At 46.3% G+C, this 23,894-nt stretch overlaps 1 protein-coding gene across 18 annotated transcripts in view; it reads left to right on the top strand.

Annotated features, from left to right (window-relative positions):
• The first annotated feature begins 311 nt into the window (after positions 1-311).
• The window catches only part of KALRN (kalirin RhoGEF kinase), a 637,031-nt gene continuing 613,448 nt past the window's right edge, over positions 312-23,894 (top strand). For all 18 annotated transcript variants that reach the window (XM_087861563.1, XM_045812696.2, XM_045812695.2 and 15 more), the window contains exon 1: positions 312-793. In XM_087861563.1, the coding sequence (XP_087717689.1) occupies positions 721-793 (73 nt within the window). In that variant the 5' untranslated portion in view covers positions 312-720. The remainder of the gene's footprint in view (positions 794-23,894) is intronic.

The following is a 23,894-nucleotide window of genomic DNA, read 5'->3' as shown; positions in this document are numbered from 1 at the left end:
GCAGGCGCGCAGCTGCGGGGGAGGGAGGCGTCCGCGCCGCGGCTATCCCGCGGCGAGCGGCCGGCCCGGGCCGGAGCTTCAGTTCAGCTCCGCGCTGCCCGGGTCATTGTTGGCCGGGACTAGGGAGCGGGAGCCGGGGGAGGAGCCGGAGAGGCGGCGGCGGCGGCGGCAGCGGCGGCGGCGGCGGCGGCGGCGGCGGCGGCGGGAGCCAGAGGGGGAGCCAGAGAGCGAGCGAGGGAGGGAGGCAGCGAGCGAGAGAGAGAGGGAGGGAGGAGGTAGAGAGACAGGGAGGGTGGGAGGGAGGAGGAAAAATAAAGAGGAGAGCGGAGCAGGGCTGAACAATAGAGACAGGCAGACGGGCGAGGAGGAGAACCAGCTGCCACTGCTGGGGGAGAGCGGGCGCCCAGGCAGCCCGGACCCCGGCCCCGGCTCGACCCCGGCCAGACAGCAGGCGGCCAGCGCCCGCGGGGAAGGGGTACCATGGGGGAGCCGGAGGCAGGCGCCCCCAGCCCGCCGCGCGCCTCAGCCTGAGGGAGGCTGGGCGTCCTCTGCCCCAGCCCCGCCGCCTCAGCCGCCCGAGCCGCCCGCCCTCGAAGCCGCGAGTCCGACCGGTCTGCGGCCGCGGCCGCTGCGCCCCGCGCCCTTCGCCCAGCGGGCGCCCCGCAGCCCTCGGCCCCGGGCTCGGCCGGCCCCGGCTGCCCGCAGACGCCTCCCCCAGTCATGAACCCCCCGGAGGGGGCAGCGGAGGAAGGAGGAGCAGCGGACTCGGACGTGGACGCCTTTTTCCGGACAGGTAAGCTGGGAAGGGCGCGGGGGGCCCGGGGGAGGGCTGCTGCCTGGGACGCGGCGTGTCGGACAAGTTTGGGGAAGGAGGGCTGTTGCTGGGGTGTGCGTGTCGGGGGTCAGTCCTCGTCGTCGGGCTGGAGTTGCCGAGATTCTTGTTGTTATGGCAATGCTGCTTGCGTTTTGGGGAGGGGTGGGGGCTGGGAGCAGGCACCCCTCGGCGTTCACCCCACTTGCGGGAGTCGGTGTTGGGGAGGCGGGAGGCGGTCCCCTCGGCCGCCTTCTCCCGGAGCGCGGGGATGGGGCGATGTTGGATCACTTTGCAGCGCGCGGCTCTGCTACCGGCGTCCCCGGCCCCTCCCTCGGCTTCCCCCCTCCCCCAGCGCTTGTCAGCCAGCCTCCGGCCGCCCTGGGCTGGCACCCCTTCTCCGGCCGGGGGCCCGGGGCCCTGACGCGTAGAGTGGGGCAGCGGGGACCGGGAGTCGCGCACGCTGCTGACTGACAGGAGCCGGACGGACCAAGGACGGTCATGCCTGGTGCGTGTGGGGAGCCGGCGTCTCCGACTTGAGAGGCAGACGGGGCTGGGAGGGCAGTGGGCGCCTCGGACCTCCTCCGTGTCCTTCTCTTCTCCAGTTCTGGGAACGGATGAGCTTTTCTTAAGAATCACTCATTCCTGGAAGTGTGAGTTAGCGTCCTCCTCATACACACCCACTGAATCTTTGCTTGCCTGTGGTATATAGAGCTCCCAGATCTGTCTTTACAGCTGTTCATGGCCCCTGCCCCCTTCCACCCCCAGGTCTATAGCTCTTCTTGTTCCCTGGCTCCACAACCCCTTCCCCAGAACAGACACCGACCACCCTCATCTCCCACCACCTGTGGCCCTATTTCTCTGACGGCCAGGGATTCCCTATCTCCCGTTTACCTGTGGCTTCCACCAGTTCCCCATCTCCCATGTCTGGAACCATTTTGTCTGGGATCTTTGTCCCAAGGAGTCTGATAAGTTGTGGGGACCCTGCACATCTGCCCTGTCTTTCCATAAGTTGGATTAGAGGACATGAACTGGTGGGGTCAAGGATCAGGTTAGCTCTGAAGGCTCTCTGCACATCCATCTGTTTCCTAATCTCATTGCCTTGCCCTAGAGGTCATCTCTAGGGAAGAGGGTGGGGTGTTTTGTTGGGGAGACTTGTGGCTTTAGAAGTCAAGACTTGATTGGTCCATATGTTCATTTTTCTGGTTGGTCTGAAGAGGAAAGAACTGGAACACAGGAGCTGATGCCAGGGCCTGGAAAAAGCAGAGGAAGCTCCTGTTACCCTCTCCTGCTTCCCAGGGCTCAGCCTTGCTTCTCTCCTTCCTTTTCCACAGACCTTCATTCTATATATGCATTCTTACCCCTCTCACCCCCATCAGTCTCTATCTCTTGCGCTCACACACACACACTGCCCAGGACCCAAAGCATGGATTCTAAAGAGGCTCCTGACCTAAGTTTATTACCTGGCATCTAGGGGAAAGGTTCCCTGGCCTAAGTCAGGAGGTCTCCCCTGACATTCCCTGCTCCCCTTGCCTCCCTTCTCTGGCCAAAGTCTGTCTTTTCTTAGCTCTATGGAAAAAAAAAAAACCCTCTTGGAGTGTGAGCCTTCCCACCTTCCCTTTCTGGACCCCACTTTCATCTTTTGGCAACCATTCCTCCTTCCCCTTTCTTCCCATCTAAATACTATTTTCTGTCCATTCTCTGTCCCAGGCCCTTGGAGCTGAGTTCAGTTTCTGGAGGCTTGATAATTTCACACAGTGTTAATGGTGTTAATGGCCTATAATGGTCCAATGTGTTACTTTTCCCAGGGCCTTTCAAAACACAATGTGTGACTTATATTGTCTAGCCCTGGCTCAAATCACAGAATAAATAGCAGACTGGGGTCTGTCTCCTGTGGGACTCCTGTTGGGGATATTCTCCTTCCTCCTTGGGCAGCCTTTTTGTGTGTGTGTGTTGGGGGGTAGGTCTGAGATGCAGTTAGAATCAGAGAAAGGTTAAATTCTCAGTGAATAAGGCTGGAAATGACTGATGACATGTAACAAGTTGCAAGTGGGAATATATACTGCCAGTGGCTGGGTCTAGGACTGCCTCCCTTCCATTCCCCAACTGGGGTCATCTGTGCTCTTCTTCCTGACCTCACTTCCTCTAGTGTCTAGCCTGGGCTTTTGCTGAGGATTCTTAAGCCTGGAATAAGGCCATATTTTGTAACCTTCTCCCTTCTGATTCTCCATCTGTACCTGGTAGGCCAGACAGATTATACATTTATTCAGTTGAACAACCAAGAAAACTTCAAACACATTTTCAAAGTCCCTAGCACTAAAGTTACCCCCTACTTCCTGGTGGAAAATTTTACATGCATTAAGGACCAGACTGGCAATTGCTTTGCCAGATCCCTGGCCTACTATGCTTCTAATAAGACATGTTTTGAATAATTCTGGCATTTTGATCCCTTACTTGTCCTCTTCTGGTTATTTTGGTATTTCAGTTCTCTTGACCAACTGATTAAGCTAGATTCCCTAAATCTCAAGTCCCTGCACACACACACACACACACAACACACACACACGCGCGCGCGCACGTGCACCCCAGGCCACTATTCTTACAGATTGGTGGATTCCATCACAATAGTTTTATTGATCATTTTTATGATGTAGAGGAGGCAAAATATTATAGGAACTGGAAATAGACACCAGTTGGAATAGAAACCAACAAGGATTTTTCAGTTCCTACTAGAAGCCTTCTGCTGTCCAGGGTGCTGTGGAATACAAAAGAAATAGTCAAAGTGGTCTTTGACTTCGAAGAACTTTTAAAAGGAGTTTGACAATTATTGCTCACTTGGAGATTAATTAATTGGCAAACGTTATGGTTTTATAAGATAAAAAGTTGACAGAACTATAGATGAGGTACAATCAAGGGTAGTCCTTGAAGGGGACTGGAGAGTGGGAGGAACAGCATGGGTAAAAGGCACAGAGGAATTGGGGGCATTGACATTGAGGTTCCTGGGCACCAAATAGAAGGGGTAGGTTAGGGAGTAATAGGGCATAGGGATAGGTAAGTGAGGCAGGACCAGATAAGGAGAGTCTGGAAAGCCCAAGAGAGGATTTGGGTTTGATTCAGAGTCATCAGGGAATTGTTTTAGGTTCTTGAGCAAGGTACATCCTGAACAAAGTGGTATTTGGAAAGGTTAATCCGGGGGTAATATGATTGATGAGGTGGAGACAAGAGAGAAAGAATCCAGAGAGATAGGACAGTGATTCAGAGCTGAGTGGGAGCAAGCTTGGTCTGGGTTGGTGGCAAAAAGGATGGGGAGTGAGGGACAGCTCTGAGAGACATTTCCAAAAGCAGAGATGTGGAGGTTTATTGACAAACTAGCTATCAGAGGGAGAAGAAAAGTAAGCCCATGAGGAAATGGAAGTAACTGGGTTGAGACTGTAGATGACTAACAGTCTAACAGTGTGCCAACTGACATGGTCTGATTGAGGACAGGAACCGGTTTGCAGGGCAGATAATGATGTTGGCTTTGGAAATGGTGAACTAGAGATGACTGATGCACAGCCAGGTGGAGCTTTTTTGTGGAAAAAATGGGACTCAAGCAGGAGATTCGGGCTGGCGATGTGGACTTGGAAGCCTTCTAGGTCAAGGCTGGATGCAGCGGAAGCTTTGGCTGTCAGACCAAGGGAGTGGAGGGAGGAAGGGAAGGGCTAAAGTTAGAATTTGGGGGGGAAACCCTTATTTGTAACATGGCAACAAAGGAGAATTGATCTTGGAGACCCTGGGGCGTCCAAGTGGCTTCTGATATGAAGACAGGCTGCAGACAGGTTGAGCAAGGAGAGTGCTGAATAAGTGTCATTGGATGTGATGAACACGAGGCCACTGCGAGCTCTTGGGAGCACAGTATTAGAAGAGGCAGTCAGAGTAGGGATTTGGGGTTGTGGGTGGGAACCCATTACCTGCACAGTTTATCAGTGAAAGGAAAAAGAGGTTGGGTGCCAGTCAGAAGAAAGGTTAGTATCAAGGAAAGTAGTTTTTCATTTTTTTGCCAGGGAGTCAATAGAGGTTTGTAGTTGGAAGGGAGAAAGCTTATGGACAAGAACACTGAAGATGCTAGATTAATTGTTGCATTAGATACCTGGAGAGGTGAGACAAAAATAGGTTCCCTAACAAATATAAGAGCTTAGTTTTGGTGAGCAGAGGAGAAAACTTTTTTTTGAGACTGAAAGGAAAAAAGAAGTTAGGAGGATAAGTGAAAAGAGATTGATGTGGAAATATCTTCTACCTCTACCTTTCTGTTGGGCTTTGGTCCTATGAGTCCAGACAGTTTCAGCTGGAGTCTTTGCTGCCACTTGGACTTCAGCTAGCCTCAAACTCAACTCTGTATGTCTTTCTAACTCCCCACACTAGCTCTTTCTCTTGCGTTCCTTAATTCTGTAAGTGGCATCTCCCCTCTCCCAGTCATGATAATTAAAACCTTGGTATTTTTTTAAAAAAGATTTTATTTATTTATTTGACAGAGACAGCCAGCGAAGAGGGAACACAAGCAGGGGGGTGGGAGAGGAAGAAGCAGGCTCCTAGCAGAGGAGCCTGATGTGAGGCTCGATTCCAGAACGCTGGGATCACGCCCTGAGCCGAAGGCAGACGCTTAACGACTGCGCCCCCCAGGCGCCCCCAAACCTTGGTATTGTCTGTGAGGATTTTCTCTCCTCTAATAAATCCTGTTGAATTATCTTTCATCATCAGCCCTTGTTGTTCATCTACAGCCTCGGCTCTAGTCCAGGACCTATTATGTTGCCCATAGCCTCCTTTCTTGTCCCATGGAATGTGCTCTTTCACCTCACTCCAGGTTGGCACCTGCAGGCAGATGGCACTACTTTTTATCACATTGCTGCCAGGTTTATGAACCTGCAGTGACTCCCTAGTGTCTTCAGGGTCAAGACCATACTTCATAGCTCACCTCCAGCCAGGCTGCTCTTCTCACTTCCCAAGGGCATCATCTACCCCTGCACCCCCACTCTCCAAATCCAACTCATTCTTCAAAGATTTGAGCCCCCCCTTCTTCTGGGAGACTTCACAGCTCACAGGACCAACTGTATCCTCTGAATTCCTAAAATACTCACTTGTTTGTATTCACTTTGTCACTTCATCCGTGGTATTGTATTGTTTTTAGTCCTCTCATACACATAAGGCTTGTCTCCCCCACTGAAGTTACTTGTTCTTTGCAGGTAAGGAAAAAGATCTTTTAAAAAGCTTGTGATTCATCAATTAAAAAAAAACATAAAACCAAATCACCTCCTCCTAATATAGGTAAAGCAAACATGGTAAAATATAAGCAGTTGTTGAATCTAGGTGGTGGTATATTGGTATTCACTATGTGATTCTTCAGACTTTTCTCTCAGATGATAGTCTCATCCCACCTGGACAGAGAAATTGGACATCATCATGTCCAGGTCATCAAGAAGTTGTTATTTTGGAATAATATCTATTGTGTGTGCAATTCTTTGAGTAAATATCACCACTCCATCTGTGCAATGCCAGGAGCCGAAGGGGAATGGTTTCTTTTGCAGCAAAGGAAAACATCTCTTTTTGACACATTCTTGATACTCCAGAATGATGCTTAATTCAATGTTTATTGTTCCTTTTTGATTCTCCTTCACTTTCACCCATCATGAGTTGGTCTTTAGGTCACATCATTTTCCAGGAACTTCTTGGGGAATACTGAGAGGACTTTGTTGTCCTAGAGACGGAATGTTGTTAATATTTCTACTATTGTATTTGTACAGGCTATTTCTACATTAATATATTTTAGAACATATCAGTGACATCCAAGCATCATCCTATGCCACCAATCATCAATAACTTGATTATTGGCCCCTTCTGTCCTATTGTATTTGATAATCTTTTGGGGAGCGGAAGAGGTGTTAGAATAAACTGAAGCTATAGAAAATGATAAAGGTGAGAAGGTGATAGAAATCTCCCTGACTATAAATATCAGTAAAACACTAGAACAAATGAACAACGGGGTCCTTCTAAGATGTTGGAGAATTAACACTTTTACTTGACAGATTTCTTTCTGCTTCTGGAGGTAGGCAGTATGGTGTAGTCTGGTGGTTCTCAACTGGGGGCAATTTTGTCCCCTAGGGAACATTTGGCAATATCTGGAGACAGTTTTTTGATTGTCACAACTTGGCATATAGTGGGTAGAGGTCTAGTGTTCTGCTAAGCATCTTATAATGCACAGGACAATAAATAATTTCCCAGCCCCCAAATGTCAATAGTGCTGAGGTTGAGAAACCCTGGTATAGCCAGAATGTCATAGGCTTTGGATCAGATAGGGCTAGTACTAACCAGGGGTAGAATCTGGGGTAAATTGTTTAATCTCTCTCATTTTCAGTCTTTTGCAAAAGCGGACTAAGAATGCTTATTTCTCAGGTTGGGACATTAAATACGAAAAACATTCTGCCACGCAGTGGTAGCGTAAGACATTCTAGCTAGCTGCCCTTGTTGCTCCTGCTTTTTAAATTATTAAGTGAACATGCTTATATAGAGGCTGGGGGATCTCCAGAAGAGGTGTTGTGCGGGACTTTTGCCATGGGGCGGGAGAGGGTGCCGGAGAGGTGCACGATGGAGTTCAGGAATCAGAAGGCTAGGGTTTAGGCTTCCACTGTCTTTTATTCTTTCCTTCAATTATTTGTTTGACAGATATTTATGGGGTGCCTGCTGCGGCCATGTACTGTACTACGGGAGTGTATAAAATCATTACAACAAAGAATATAGAGCAGGAAGGGAAGTGGGCATAAATATGCCCCTTCAGGGAGCACTGGGATATAAGGGGTGGGAAAGGAAGGCAAAGCCTGTGAAAGAGGCTGAGAAGGTCAGGCAAGAGAGCAGGAGGTGAACACTTCCCTTTGCACCACTCTACTTCTCTGGGTGACTTGGGCAAGTGACTTTAACATCTGTGTAGGATGAAGATAATAGCCCCCTCTCCGCTTTCCTACATAGGGCTGCTGAGAGACTCAAATAAGATACTATATGTGAAAGGTCTTTATAAGTTGTGTAAGTACATGTAGATAGTTCCTTCTACATCAAGCATTTTATTACTGTAAGTGCCTCTTCTGACAAGCATGATTTTATTTAATCTGACCTCTATGGGACCTTTCCAGTTCAGGAAGAAAGCAGTCCTTCTCAGCTTGGTTTCCCAAAGAGACTGGATGGGGCACCCTTCTTACAACAGGTCAGGATGCTCCTGTTCTCTCCCCCTCCACAAAAATAGAAAAATGTCAGTCCCCCACCCCTCCAGACTCTGGCACACAGCTTGTGCCTTCTGGAGGAGCCCAGTGAGAATGGAGTTCTTCCTTCCACCAAGCCTCAGGTGGGTGCAGTGAATCAGTCCTTTCCTGCGCCTTCTCTGTCTGCATGCAGTTCAGACTCCTCCTGCCACTCCTTTGTGTGTGAATGACTGGCAGCAAAATAACTAGGAAATGATTGACAGCCACGGGGCTGTTGGATCAATAAAGCTGCTTGAAATCGTGTTTACTGAGGAGTGAAGGAACAGAAAGAATCAGCTGGGAGGACAGAAGAATTAATTCAAGGAAGTAGAGAAGAAATTGTTGGAGAATTAGCTTTGTCTCCTCCCTTTCTGCCCAAGGCATTATTAGAAGGGAACTGGACACTAGCTAGAAAACATGGATGCAAGGGATAAACAAGTGGGAGAGTGAAACGTGGCAGATGAACTGTGCTCCCAAGGAAGTGGTTACTTCTTGAGCTGAGGCTTGAGCATGGGTGGGATTTAGATGGGGAGGACAGAAAGTATGTTCCCAGGCTGGAAGGGTGTTAGAAGGACGTATGAAGACCCATGGCGTATTTGGGCCAGTAAATGGTCCAGTTGATGTTCCTCAGGGGATGCAGGTGGAGGATCAGTAGGAGATAAAACTCAGAAGGGGGTGGGGACCACGTTGATTGATTGTGACATTTATCAAACATTTACTGGGCTCCCAGATCTTAAAAGGCTTTGAATGGCATACCAAGGAGTTTGGTCTTTATTTGCAGTTTCCTTTGGGAGCCGCTAAAAATCTGGATGGGATGGAGGCATGATCAGGAAGGTAAATCTGGCAGCCCTATGGAGGGTCGATTGGAATGGGAGAGGAACTGCTGGCCAGCACTGGATTAAGAGACCACTGTGATAGGTTAGAGGGGGGCTGAACTTGGGATGTCACAGTGGGGAGAGGAGGGGGTGGATGTGAGGGACCTCTTGGACATAGAGTCTATGGGACTTGGCAACTTGAATGTAGAGGTGTCAAGAAAGAGGCAGTAATCACGGATTACTCCAAAGCTTAAAGCCTGGGTGACTGGGAGGATACAGGTACCCTAAATGAAAATCAGAGTTAGGAAGAGGACGAGCAGCTGTAGGGAGGCAGGAGGAGAGGGAGGATTTGGGAGTTTACTTTGGGACATGTTGCATTTCAGGTGTCAGTGAATAAGCTATGGGAGGTGTTGGTTCTGTAGGCGGGTAAGGAAGGGAATCTGGAGCTTTGGAGGGAGGCCAGAGCTGGAAATACAGACTTGGGAGATATCCGTAAGAAGTTGTGGCTGGAGCTATCAGAATAGATGAGATAAGAAATGAAAAGCATATAAAGACTTAAGGGCAGAGGACCAAGGACAGGGCTGTAGGCTCAAGCGAAGGGCTGAAAGAGAACCAAGAGAGAACAGTTCTTGGAGAAAAATGCTGCAGAGAGGTTGAGGGAGGTGGGGACTGAGCACGCAGCCTTGGTTCTGGAAACTGGGGGATCATTGGTAACCTTTGAAATAACAAGTTTCAATCATGTAGGGGAGGTGGAATTCAAATTGCAAGGGGAATGGGGAGTGAGTGGATGGGAGGAAGTGGTGGGAGTGCATATAGATGACTCTTTGGAAAGGTTTGGCTGTGAAGGGAAGGTTAAAAATAGTGAGGTAGTTGGAGATGGGTAGCAGTTGAGGGGAGGCTTTTTTTAGGTAGGGAAGATATGTGAATACCTAGGGGCAGGGAGGAGGGAGAAGGCAGGCATGAGGAAGAGAATGAATATTTAGGAAAGAGAGAACCAATGGATGGAGGAAGGTCCTGGATAGGCCTGGAGGGGTGGATCTCAAGGTCAGCAGAGGGGTGAGCCTTGGGCCAAGGAGGAGGTGGCATAGGCAGACTTAGTAAAGTAGCTGGCTGGAAAGGACTTTGGCTGAGGGTGCAATGTGCCTGATCAACAGCCTCAGTAGAGAGAGCATCCTCCCTGGTCCAGGGGCTGCTGGTGGTGTGCTTGGGGAGGGCTGCCGAAGCTGAGGGCAGCTGGGAAATGGACGAGCTCAGTTGGCGTGGCCCTAGGAGGCCCTTGACCAGAGAAGCTGGGGAGCCGGCTGGGAGATCCCAAATTAGCAAATCTTTTAGAAGTTCTGGTGGCTTTCTTTTGCAGGCGGAGGTGGGATTTGCTTCAGCCTTTGGTGGGGTCTACAGAATTATCTCCTACAGGATCTGAGGCAGAGAGGCAAGTCTCTGCAGTGGAGGGTGAGTGAGGAGAGGAGAGAGGGAGGTAGACCCACACAAGAAGGTGTCGGCAGCTTCCTGAGGAGGGGTCCGTGCCTGGCCATCAGGCAGTATGTCTGTTGGGGATGGGATCTACTCTTGAATTTCCAGAGCTTCCTTAATGTCTCCAGAAGTCCTAGAAGAAAGAGGAAGCAGAGTAGGGCTTATGGGAGAGCTTCTTGTACATTCTTCTCCACAAGGAGGGACCCCTCACACAAGAGGGAAGATGCCAGTGAGCACACCCATTCTTTTGGCCCCAAAGCACTTCCTCTGACTCTTATTTTAGGGGCAGATCCAAGAGCTGTCATCAAATGAGGGGTCTTACGTGGCCCTCCAGGGGGAGGGGAAGTAGGAATCCAGGGCCTGGCATTACCTTAAGGTGGGCTATGTGGGACTGGGTTTAGAGTCCCTAGATTAAGAGGAGGTACGAGTTTCCTTAGGTGTGGCTCAGTCTCAGAAAATTAGTCTTAGATCAGGAACTTACCAGCAGTGTGCCCTTGTGTAAGTTATAGCCTCTCCAAGCTTCAGTTTCTTCATCTATAAAATGGGTAAAACATCCTTACCTCTCAGAATCGCTGGATGTGTATAGATATAGTATATATTATGATAGTTATGTGGATATTATAAATAGTAGAAATGGGATTACATTATAATAATAGAATATAATTGTATATGTATGACTATATTACACATATAATATATTACAATCACATTACTGGTTAGATGAATCTTTTTATTTTCCAAATGATGAAATTATGACGCTTCAATAGCTTCCTTCTCCCCTACCCTCCTCTCTTCTCTCCTTTCCCCCCTTCCCTCCCTCCGTTCCCTAACAGTGCAGAGATAGATAAGGATGGAATTTTTAAGCTTGCAATTACAGTTATTCCAGGGCATGGCAGGCAGGGAGTGGGAATGTAGCTAAAATCCCCGCCTTTTATACTCTTACCCCGCAGTGAGGGACAATGGGCATCTATAGGGGGTGGGGGTGGGGAAACAGTATTGAGTTGGCAGCTGGACAGTGGGCCTAGGAGGAGGCCCGGGAGACTGGCAGATGGTTAATTGGATGTGACAAAAGGGGGCTGGGAGGAGGAGTCTGGGGTCTCCTGGGGGATTCATGTCTCTGACTTCTTACTGTCCTGGAAAGGAGGTTGTGAGGAGAGGGAGGAGTGGCTCCAGAAGCAGTTGGGGAAAAAGATTGGCAGGACTCCATGTTGGGTGTATGGCCATGGAAGGACAGAGTGCCATTGGGAGTAATGTCACAGCTTTAATTTGGAGGGTGGGTGCAAGATGTTAAATCTCTTCTCTGTACCTCAGTGCACTGACACATAACATGCTCAGATACTTGGATATAAAGAGAATGCTTAACCAAATATTGGAACAGTATAATATTCTAGCCACTCTTTTTGATCCCAACCACTGAGTTTTGACAGCTAAATATCATTGTGACTTTTGAGGAGAACTGGACGAAGAACTGATCAATTTTAGCAGACTATCGGATTTCAGTGAGTGGATCTCTTCATTCATTCTTGCACTCATTCATTTAAGTGTCAAACACCAGCTGTGCACCTACTAAGTGCTAGGCACTGGGAATACACAAACAAGTGAGAAATAATCTTTCCCACAGGAGGCTAACAGTCTAGTGGGATTGACTGACACATAAACGATCTCAGTGTAGCATAGCAAGCTCCATAAAGAGGATTGCATGTTGTACGTTGAAAGTAGAGAGGAAGCCTCACCTGGATGGGTGTGGGACTCATGGAAGACAGGAGTGCTGCAGCTGACACAGATGAGGAGGTGGTGAAAATGAAGACAGACCACTGCTCCAGAAGCTTCACAGTAAAAGTAAGGAGAAAAAGATACTATTCATTGAAGGGACATTTTGCGAGTATGGGTAGTGTTCTGTTTCTTGGTCACAGGTGTGATCTGTTTGTGAAATTTCAGGGATCTGTAAGCAATTTTATGCATATGAATTGTACTTGAATAAAGACTTTTAAAAGCTGATCAGGTCCAGTGATTTTTTTTTGGGGGGGGGGTCAGAGAAAAATCTTCGAATGTTGAAAAAGTCATGGGAGGAGACAATGGTAGAGAATAAAAGGTAGTTTGTGGGTGGGTGAAGTACCAGGGTGGGCATTAGCTTCCCCAAACATCGGGAAAGCATAAGAGTCCTGGTTAAGAGGTTATCTCTGGAAGGGAGGGAGTTCTTCCTCTGTGGCTGTGGGGAAAGACCAGTTGATTTATAGATCAGATGATGCTAGAGCTCTTATTAAACTGACCTCCATCTTCTCTGCAAATGGGAGCCAAGGTTATTTGACAGACTGAGGGTTGCTGAGAGCCTGAGAAGAGAGGAGATGAACTGGATCCATTCACTGGAGAATGAGTGAGAATTGCTTGAAAGAATGATCTGTCCGTTTGAGTTCGGAGTGGGATGGGTGTGCAGGCTTCTGCATCTTGCTCAGCCCTGGAGACTCTGGAGTGGATGCGACAACAGTGGACTCTTGAGTTCTTGGGTAGTGACTTGGACAAGATGTGGTGTGCACCAGACTTTTTTGGAAACTAGCCTCTTCCCCAGACCTTACTGAACATTGATGACTCTAGGCCTTTTGGAGGCCCCACCCTAGAAAATGGTCGTGTCTGGTTTCCCCATGTAGGCTGTGCATACCTTTGCTTTGAACTTGTTTGTATTCTTCTCAACACCCAGATCATTGCCTTGTGGATAGTATTTGCTTGTTTAGTATTCGTTGGCTTGATTTTTTTTTAAAGAGCTATTTATTGGTGTGTAGGTCATTTGGGAGTTTTATAATGAAACAGTATACTAAGGAAATAAATCATTTTTTTGTGGACAGGCAATTCTACCTTAAACAAAAAGACTTATGAAATCAATATTGACTATGAAATATAGCCCACAACTCTTGTTGCTTCTGGATTAATTAGAGGGGGCCCCTTTTATTGCTTGCTTACAATATTCATGTATTTCAGAGGCACTGGAAAACAAAAGATGCATTCTTCTTTCAGAAAAACCCAGGTAAAAAGTTCAAAACACACAAATGGATTAATTAATCAATATCGAGTGAGTGTCTGCTATGTGCCAAGTATCATGCTAGATATTAAGAGTGCTCCTAAAGATGGGTAGCAAATAGTCCCTGTTTTTGAAGAATTTTGGTCTTGTTGAGTTGTGGGGACTGATATAGGAAAAAAATGGCTAATTGGAGATCAATCAGAAAGGGAGTTTCACTCATTCATTGATTCATTTAATTTGTGTTTATTGTCTATAAGCTAAAAGATAATTAACTTAAAAACGGTAAACAAGATTTTAATTAGGGAGAGTTGATTTTTTATATACTTTCATAGAACATTTATTTTTTATTCTAAAGTTATTTTTCTATCATAAAAGTAATGCTGGCTCACTGTAGAGTATTTGGAAAATGTGATGATGTGTAAAGGATAGAAAGGCTACTATAATCCCATCACCCAGAGAGAACCCCTGTTTGTTAATTTGAGATATATCCTTGTGGTCTTGTTTCCTATGTGCACTCTCTCCCTTGATCCATGGTTTGTTTTTTGATCATTAAATTAAGGTGAAAAACAAATTGGGGGGGTGGTAGACTTTTTCCTAAATGCCGCCATTTTTCCCAGTTAATATAAATGTTTGATACACCATTCATAAGCCAATTAACCTATATATGGGGATAATGTAGGAAGACAGAGGATCTGTTGGTTGTTTGGAGGGGTAAAGCCTTTGACACTTATTGTTGTAAAAACTAATTATGCAAAACAGAAGTACAGTATCTGTGGTCAAAAATGAATGCTCTTTCTCCCTCTTCCTCCCTGGTGTTAAGATAAATTCAACAGAGATATATGCCTGTTGCATATAAAAATACATGTTTATACAAATGCATAGCTTTCTTTCTTATTGTATTTCACAAAAAGAGAATCGTGCTGTGCCTGTTATTCTGCAGCTTGCTTTTATCACTTTATCATCATGGACATTCTTCCATGTCAGTCCATAAACTCTACCTCGTTTGTTTTGAGAGTGGTGCTGCCGTCTGTCGTACGGATGTGCCATGTTTTATTTAACCAGTCTCCTAATGATGGACGTTTATAACCCAGCTTTTCTGCGGACCAGTGTTTGATCTGGGACATGATTTTGTCCAAAGAGTAGCAAGAAGGGTCACCCATTATTTGATCCTTTTCAAAGGTGACTGTAGGACAACTGTAGGTTCAGGATGTTTTTCTGCTTTTATCCTCAGAGGAGAGGGAGGACAGCCAGTCCCTGTTCTCTGAAGGATAACTTTCTATTTAATGTTTAAGGACGCTTTTGTTAGTGACATTTAAATAAATGGTCTAGGGCATTAGCCTCTTTTGGTATGTGCCTTTAAGTGACTTAGGAGCCAAATTTGCAGTCACAAGTAGCCAAAAAAAAAAAAAAAAAAAAGCCACATGTACTCTGTGGGCTTGAGTGAAAGTTAATTCCAATACCACAGGTATGGAAGTGCTTTGGGTTGTGTGTGCAAAAGCCATAGTCTGTGTTTGGCTAGAAGAATCCGAGGATATGATTCAAGAGACCTTGGTTTCCAATTCTACCCGCCATTAATTAGCTCTGTGACTTGGCCAAGCCAGCTAACATGTCCGTTTTTACAGATGGAGCCTCTCTTTCCTCATCTGAAGAAAGAGGTAAACATACTTGTACTGCCATACCTCATAAGAATAGTATGAGATCAAGTGGGATAATAGAAAGAGAATGCTTTGGGCAAACAAAATTGCTGACTAAATGAAAGGAGTTTTTGTCAGCTGCCTTTCTCTGGGCTCTCCCTTGGTTTTGAGTGTGGTTGAAAGCTGAGCTAGGGGACTTGGATGGGAGTGACAGCCAGTTCTGCATTTGAGGACTGTACATTTTTTTCATGTCTGGTAGGAAATTGGCAGCACCAGAGATGGAGTGAAATGTTTCATGATATGTTCCATTTGCTTTTGCAAGAGAGACGTGTGTATAAGAGTGGAAGAGTGGCTCATCTAACTGCCCAGAACGGCTGAGGTTTTCTTTCTGATAGGTGACAGTGTGGCTCAGTTGCACACTTACTCCTTATTACCCAAATGTGCAAAGGAAATGTAGCTTTTCAAGTTTCTAATGTACAGCTAATCTCTCTCATGAGACCCTACCCCACCTTCACTAGTTTATAGTATATCAAGGTTTTTTTTTTTTTTTTTTTTTTCACTTTCTCTTCCTGGATTAGGTTGTTTTTTTTTTGGGGGGGGGGTTTGGATGATTGTTTCTTTCAGGTAAATTGCTCAGTCACCCAGACTTCCTCCCACTCTCCCACTTCTCTTCAGAATGGAGTCTGGGTGTGTAGAGGTACACACATGAACTTGTGGTGGTAGTGGTGGGGGCAGGGAGAGAAGGGTGCTTGGAGCCACTGAATAATGACTGGTCTGGTCTGATCTGATTCTTATACTAGTCCTTGCAAAGGTGTGGCTAGACCTGTCTTGCTTTTTGGGGTATTGTGTTGATACTCAGCACTAACATTCATTTTCTGACTATTTGCCTATGGAGTCAAAGTTCTGACCCCAGGCCTTTGTCTGGTCACCGACTCTCTGAGATCCTCCGAGTAGCATCCTCAGGGAACAAAGTAATATGTGGTTCCCCAGCTCACTCAGTGCCAACTGTGAGAAGTCAGAAGCCCTGCACCTGGCTCACCTAAGTAGGTACCCACCTTGGCCAGTGCTGTGCCTTCGTCCCCTCACCTCCACACCATGTGGATCATGGTGTGTGACTCACTGATAGGCGTTCTCCTAGAGTCCCTCTGCTTCCTCAGAAGTGGTCTTAGGAGGCTCCGGTGCCTTCACACTTATTGGGATATTATCTTCTAAAGCTGCCTCCCTACAACCTGATTGGGCGTTGAGGTGGGCATATAAGAGGAGGCCAAGACCCTAGCGTCTGATTTCCTAGACTGAAATTTTCCTGTGTTCCCCTGATGCTTGATCCTTCCCTCATGGCAAGAATCTCTCTTATATCACATCCTGAGTACTCTTTATCTCTTGCTTAAAGTGATTTCAGTGATGAAGTCCACCCAGTCTGGATCTTGATATGTTAGTGGGAGTTTGAGAATTCAAGCTGCGTACTTAAAAAATCTTATCCTGGATGTCAAGAGCTGAACATTGATGCTTTCTCTATCTGCTACTGTAACTAACCTAAACTTCCATGAGGTAAATAGATGCTTCTGGCAAGAGTAAAGTGAGGTTAAATATATGTAAGGACATGTGAAAGAAAAAAACACATTTTAAAAAGTATTACCGAATAACTTTGGGGAGAAAAGCTTAGAAATGGGGCTTCATGAGGATTCCATCTATACACAGGTATGTGTTTGCACATAAACATGCGAGGGTGTGACGATGTCGATTCTTCCTGCAAGCGTGTGGCGAGCACTTCTGACGTCCCTTGCACTGTGGTGCAGAGGGGAGTATGGTACAGCCTCCGTCTTCAAGGAGCTCCCAGTTTTAGGAGGGTGAAATGGTGGCAGTGGATCACACAGAGCCGCCCTTCTGGATCCTGCTTTCCCAGAGGTTGGTGTGTCTGTCTGGTAAACATGACTGATGTTTGAGCTCGAAGCCTTAATGAGCCTGGTGTCCCCTTCCCTTGCTTGGTTCTGCCTTCTGAGTCTCTTCAGTCCCCTAAAATGGCCAGGTCCAGTGGGTTTTGCTTTTTCCAAATAAAGCTAATTCCTTTAACATCAGCCTAAGTTTCCACAAACATATATTCTATAGAAAGGCCATGGTAAACAAGATCAGTTTAAATCGATAATAAATAAATAGAGAAGTAAAGCCCAATTCAGGGCTTGTTGCTCTGCTTCCTCTGTGATGGAGTTGTGAGTTGTTTTTAACTAAAATTCTTTCATCTCTTTTAGCACAGGAAAGCTTCCGTGTCTTATACAGTGTTCCCACTCCAAGGCTCCGGGGCTCAAATAGCCCTAGTGATCATGAGTAGTTTCTATTTTGACCAGGGAAAATGGAAACTCTGGTCTCTGTGAAGGTGGCAGAGACTGGGAGACTGACAAGTCAGATGGGCCGGGAAAGTACAGAGCAAAAATAAAAAAGCAGGTAAACGATGGCTCCAGATGATTGGGTCCAAGTAGAAAGAGTTGTGGGCTGGGTGCCAGGAGAACGTATTGGTATTGATAAGCTTGGTAAATCCCTTTCCATCTCTGAGACTGATAAGAGTATTGAGCTAAGTGGCTTGAGTGCATCTACAGCATTCTGAGCCAACTGGACAACAGAAAAGCCAGCAGGGATAGAAACCGGGTGGTAAGTAGTCTCAGGACATTTATGCCCTGGTTCCATGAAGACTTTCCATCCTTCTGAGCCTTTTTGTCTCTGCAGCTTGAGACATTAGTCAGTCCACCTGGTGTCAGAGCTCATAGGTGACTGAGCATCCTTGCTTGGTGAAGATGGGCTCCAATTTCCTTGGGGAGAGTCATCCTGGTGGTCAGTAGTGGCCTCAAACTATTTTGGCCCTAAGAATATTTTGGAAGATAGACCAAGTTTCTGGGACTTCTGGGCCACTTTCCCTGTTCCTTTGGATCCCAAGCATGTAAGTAGAGATGTAACTTAACACCCTAGATAAGGCCTTTCTTCAAGGTTCCATCAGAGCTGCTCTGCCAGGGTAAGGGAGGACTAGCTTACTGATCTTCCTGCCAGCTCATGTCCTTGAACTTGTCTTCTTTTGAGTCAGATAGAGGAGATGGTGAAAGCATCCAAAATCCACATTTCCCAGGGCATGTGCAAACCCAGCCCGGGCACATCATCTGAAAAGGAGGCACTAGGTAATTAAGCAGCTGTCTTGGCTTTCTTCTACTTTCCTTCCACCCAGAACCCCTTATCCTTTCCTGCACATTCTTTAGACCATCAGAGAACTCACATTTTGATAGAGGGAAACATTCCATTTTTAAAGAGTACATTAAAGCATTCCAGGTACATGATATGACTCTACTAGTGGAATGCAGGGATACCAGTCGGAGAGTGGGGAAGCCTATTTAGGCAGATGTAGTGGTGATCATAGAGGAAGTGTGCTTGAATGGCAATTAGAAGATGAGAGCTCATTATCCAAAGTGACAGGGTGGGGAGGGGCATTCCTGGCACAGGGAGAAGGGTGGGCAAAGGCAGAGAATTGTGCAAGGTCATGGAGAGTTAGATGTTATAGGGTGAGAGGGACTGGAGATGCATGCGAGATCTTGGATTTTCATATTCCAGGATTTGGACTCTATCTTGTAAGCAGTGGGGAATCATAAAGGATTGAAGTGATGGAATAAAAATTATAACTTAGGCCAGGACAGTGTTGGAAGAAGGGGCAAAATTGGAGATGAAAATTCTAGTTAGGAAACTATTGACGGATAGTTGATGACGCAGGGGATGTAATGGTGGTGGATTGTAAGGTTGAAGGGGAGGTAAAGTCTCAGACAATCAACAGGGTTTTGGCTTGGGTTGTGGGTAAAGGGTGATGGTGCTGTCACCAAGGCTGGCACCATGGGAATCACACTGGAATAAGAGGAATATTTCACAAGCTACGAGAACTTTCTACTGCGAAGGGGTTTAGCACTGCTCCATTCTTCTACTTCTTTAAACATTTTGAATATAGAACATAAACAAAATGACTGAAGCCTGGACAGTTATACACCCAGACATCTCCCATGGGGACGGTAAGTCTGCATGCCCGTGTATGTGCATGTATGTGCTTGTGAGCACGTGTGTGTTGTTGCTTATGGTTTCGATGTAAATGTGTGTGCTGCTTCCATCATACTGGGTTCTCAACACAGTATCATTTTTCAGCATTAAAATTCCCATCACTTCCCAGAAGTGCTCCCTTTAGGATCCATTTCTGCTTGGCTCAGTGTGCGCAAACATTCCAGTGGGATTGATTGCTTGTGTCAAATTAATTTTTTCCCTTCTCAGGGAGTGTCTGCCATGTGCAAAGCGGGGAAATCCCTAGGCCTCTAGCCAAATGCAAGTTCAGATAGACATGTAAAGTCAGGCCTGGGTCAAGAATTGGCCTAGATGGCCACAGAGGCTGCACCTGGAGGCTTCAGCCACTTCTCCCAGCATGCTTTGTGACTGTTCCTAGACAACAAGAAAACTTGAAGCTGGGTCGAGATGGCTGCCGATGAGCAGCTTGCATCTTTGCAGGATTAGCTGTGGTACAACTTCCTCCTCAATGTCCCATTTTCCTGTTACTAATTTCTATAAAGCTCGCGGAAGTCTCTGGAAGCAAATGGAGAAAATGCTGACTGCCCTTCACCTGACTGCTGGGAAAACCTCAGAGAGGAGCTCTGGGGTAGTTTTCCTTTCAGCCTCAGTGCTGATGCTTCCCTGCAGTTGTGGTGACGCTCGGCATGGACTGCCCAGGCCTTTGGCTAGCAGGTAGCCCTGACTTGCATGGTACTTAGCCAGCCAGTCTTGCCACATTGCGCCTGAATCCAGACACCAGATCAGTGGTACACCTGGGTGGTCTAGGCTATACTATCCACTGATGAACTGATTTGTATCTCAGCAGTTGAAGCTTTGTGAGATGTGTGATAAAGTCTCCCTGAGAATGGTTGTGTATTCTTTTCCTATAACCTGAAATTCTGAAAGTCGTGATTAGCATTCATTAACTTTAACTCTAAGTTCAGCTTTGTGGGTTACGGTCATCAGTAGGTCCAACTAAAGTTTTCCTACGAGTTGATTGTCTATAGTCTAGTTGAATATAGCTCTTTAATGAGTGCGGTTATGGCAAATATCTTAGCTCATTCCATTAACCACTAGCCTTCAGAACCTTTGGAACTTTAGGGAAGTCTGGTGAATTCCTCATCCCAAAGGGTAAAATGCTAAAACATCCACATTATCGGGTGTAGCAATTACTTCTTTTGGTGCATGTATGTGGAATTTGGATTCCATTCACCAAGAACTTTTACATAAATCAATAACAAATGATTTTTAGCATTTCCCAACAGATTCTGTAATGTATCACTTCTAGTGGACGGCACACATCAGACTTGGTTATACAATTTAATTCTCTATAATTCTCATAGAATCCGATTGTAATGTCTGGCCTTTGAGCCAGGACAATTGGACTGCTGGGGGGGGTACCGGGTTCAAAGAAGTCTGCTAAACTGTTGCCAGAGTGGTTCCTCCTCCGCGCCTCTCATGCCATCGGACCTGTCTCTTGAATCTAAAAGGAGGTCATCTAATTTCTTCTCTCTACCCAGTTTCTAAACTCTTACAGCCTTTCAGTATGTTCTATCTAGTTTGTTTTGATATATTGATTTGATTTGTTAATCACAGAAGTGATCCTCTGACTGAGATGGTTTTCAGACCATCCTAATTATTTTATCTAGCATTATGCTAGGCATTGAATAAGCATATCCGTGACTTTCCCCTTAGCTTTTAGTTTTCCCCATGAGAAAGACAAGGCAGCTGCTCAGACGGGGTCCTTTCTGACAGACCCATAGCCAAGTATGCAATCATGGGCTTCCTTAGGTTTCCCAGAGGCCCTAGGACCACAGAACTCTAGATTTGGCAGGACCTGATACCAGAAGTGGCACCATGAAATGCAACCCTAAATCTCTTTAATGTAGAGCAGAAGGGCGATTCCTTTACGACTGTCAAGCATTGTGGTGGGTGCCATTTTTTTTTCCTTGCCAAAACTTTTCAATTCTTATGCATTTAAATAGTTCTGTGTCCAGGTACATGTTTTATTCCTTCCTTCCAGGACTCTTGATATGTGCACTCCTGAGGCTTTGTCCTCGGGGACTTTTACATTTCTGGGCTGTTGAATTCCAATTTTATCTCCCCATACATCAGCTTAGATGGTGAGAACCTTACAAATTCCTGGAGAGCCTTTGCGGAGGTTAAGAACAAAGGAGGTAATTTATCTCTTCAAGTGTCAGGGCTTTTAACCCTACGTTTTTCATCCTCTCCTTTAGGGTTGTTTAACTTTTTGCTGTTCCTTGCCCTGCATGTCGTGTGTATGTAGTAGTTGGGGTTGTGCTTTCCAGATACTACTCAGGCCTTGAAAGGAAATTTGTCTATGATTATTTTATTTTTGGGGGACTCACCCGAAACATGAGCAGTGGAAGGCTGCTCTGCTTGGAATGTCTGTAGAGACCTTCTCAAGTCTGCTGGCTGGCTTGTGGCTCAGACCATGACTACAGTGTGGTACAAAGGCGCATGTCTCCAGTCTGGAGTTGAGGGCCCTGTGTGCTTCTCTCAGCTCTGTGCTGGCCTTCTGTGTGCTCCTGGGCAGGCCATCACACCTCTCTGCGCTTTAGTTTCTTCACTATAAAGTGAAGGTGCTGAAATGGATAATTACTGAGTTCCTTTCTTCTCTAAGTCGTTTTGAGGTCTTTTTGAGAATCTACCTAGGGAAAGGTCCTCCTTTGCTTATCCCAACTCTGAGAAAAAGCTGGTCCTATAAAGATTGACGGGGGGGTCCCTGTGTTTGCACATGACGCACAACATTCAAAATAAATTGCCACTGGGTGATCTCTTCCTAGCCATTAGGAATTCAGCAGTAACCAAACTCCTAGCCTTCCCCATCTCTGGGTGAGCGGGACAGAATAAATTCTGAGCCAGTTATAGTATCCTTAGTTCATACTTTTATAGGACCTGCCAAATATTTATAGGCTTCCTAAGAAAGTGCAGTCAACAATTTGGGGGTGGCTATAATCTATTTATAACAGCTATTCTTAAACATGGTTTGTTTCCTCTCCTGGTCTGTAAAGACGATTTTTTAAAAAAAATTTTATTTATTTATGTGACAGAGAGACAGCCAGCGAGAGAGGGAACACAAGCAGGGGGAGTGGGAGAGGAAGAAGCAGGCTCCCAGCGGAGGAGCCCGATGCGGGGCTCGATCCCAGAACGCCGGGATCACGCCCTGAGCCGAAGGCAGACGCTTAACGACTACGCTACCCAGGCGCCCCTGTAAAGAAGATTTTTAAAAGGAGAAATATTTTGTTTGAATTTTCTCAGAGCCTCCAACTTCTTTAAATTGGATATTTGGCAAATCTTTTTCCCCAGAGATATTCTTCTTGGCTGGCCCTGCCAGATCTTTTTCCTCCCTATTAGAGGGCGTTTTAACTTCCGTCGATTTATCCTTTACCACATTCGGCTTGGTCAAGAGCTGGTGGGGAGGACAGTTGTCAGGGGGCTCCTTCTGCTGGACATTAAGCCTCCAGGACCATATCCTGTTCTTTTTTTTTTTTTTTTTTTTAGAGCCTCTCCCCACCACCGCATCTTCTGTCACTCTATCTTGAGATGCAAGTATTATTATAGAAACTGGGCAGAGGGTGAGAAACTGGGACTGAGGAAACAGAAGCAAGGTTTAAAGGTCAAGAAATTCTCTAAGTTTATAGAACGATCAACAATCAGACCAGAGAGGGTAGCCAGGTCAGCATGCACCCCAAACCCAGACTTGGGACAGCAAGGGGCCAGGGAGGAGGAAGATAGATAAAAGCCAAGAAGGTGAAATGGTAAGCTGTGATAGATCCACTCAGCGTCCAGGGTGTCTGCAGAAGCTGCAGGGGCAGCAGGAGAAGGAGAGGTGGATGTAAATTCCAGCTGCCCAAGACTTCTTGACTGAGGAATCTCCTCCCTGTGTCCCCATCACTTACATGTACAGGTGGCAACTCCCAAGCAGGAGGAGCCTGGTGAGCGCACCTGGGTGGGCACAGTTTTTGATGTGGGCAGCTCCTGTCCCCATACCTCCCTCTGGATCAAGTCATTCCATGAGGCTCTCCTTTCTGCTGCTCATCGGCCTTCTGTTTTCTCCATTCAGTGAGCCTGCCTATGTCCAGGCTATTCCCTAAGCCTGGAGTTACAATTTGAAGGTTCAAACTATCTGACTATATTAAGAAAGTGAGACACGGGGCATCTCATTTCCCCACAGAATTTTATTGTTTAGCCCTAGAGGGTCTTCATGTATGTAACTTTCTCCTTCAGTTCATGATAAGAGAGCTACTACCTGTCTTTCTCTGTTTCTTTGGCTGATGCCACATCTTTGTGTTGAGTCTTTGGGTACAGTTAACTGATTTTGATGGGTGGGCCAGGTGCTCTGTCTGGCCGCAGATAAAACAGGTTGTGCCCTGAAGAGGCCCATTTATCTTTGTGCTTTTATTCTGTAAACATGGTGGAGCCTTATTGTTTTTTGACCCAAACTCTCCTCTGAGTTACTGTTTTCTTCCCTCTCGAGCTAGCAAGTTTGGAAGTTACACGTCTCCTTATGGTGCCAAAGAACACCAGCCTTATCTGTGGTCTGCCTCAACACTGCAGGCTTTGTAGTCTTGACCTGCAATTGGATTTTTCTGGGATTTCCTACTAGAATTGATCCAGCCCAATGAAATCAATGAGCTTCCCTCTAATATCTGTCTTTGGATCCTTTACTTATGGATTTAACATCTCCTTCAGCCTTTTCTATTGGACCATCATCCTCTAGGTCTAGAGTTATAATGTGTTTTTTTTTTTCAAGTTTGTGGAATATATTTTTATTGATATTGGATATGATACACATAGTGTTTTTTG

The sequence above is a fragment of the Ursus americanus genome, chromosome 4 (assembly GCF_024610735.1).
Source record: "Ursus americanus isolate L20-20 chromosome 4, mUrsAme1.1.p, whole genome shotgun sequence".
NCBI lineage: Eukaryota > Metazoa > Chordata > Mammalia > Carnivora > Ursidae > Ursus > Ursus americanus.
This window is presented reverse-complemented; position numbering and strand designations above follow the sequence as displayed.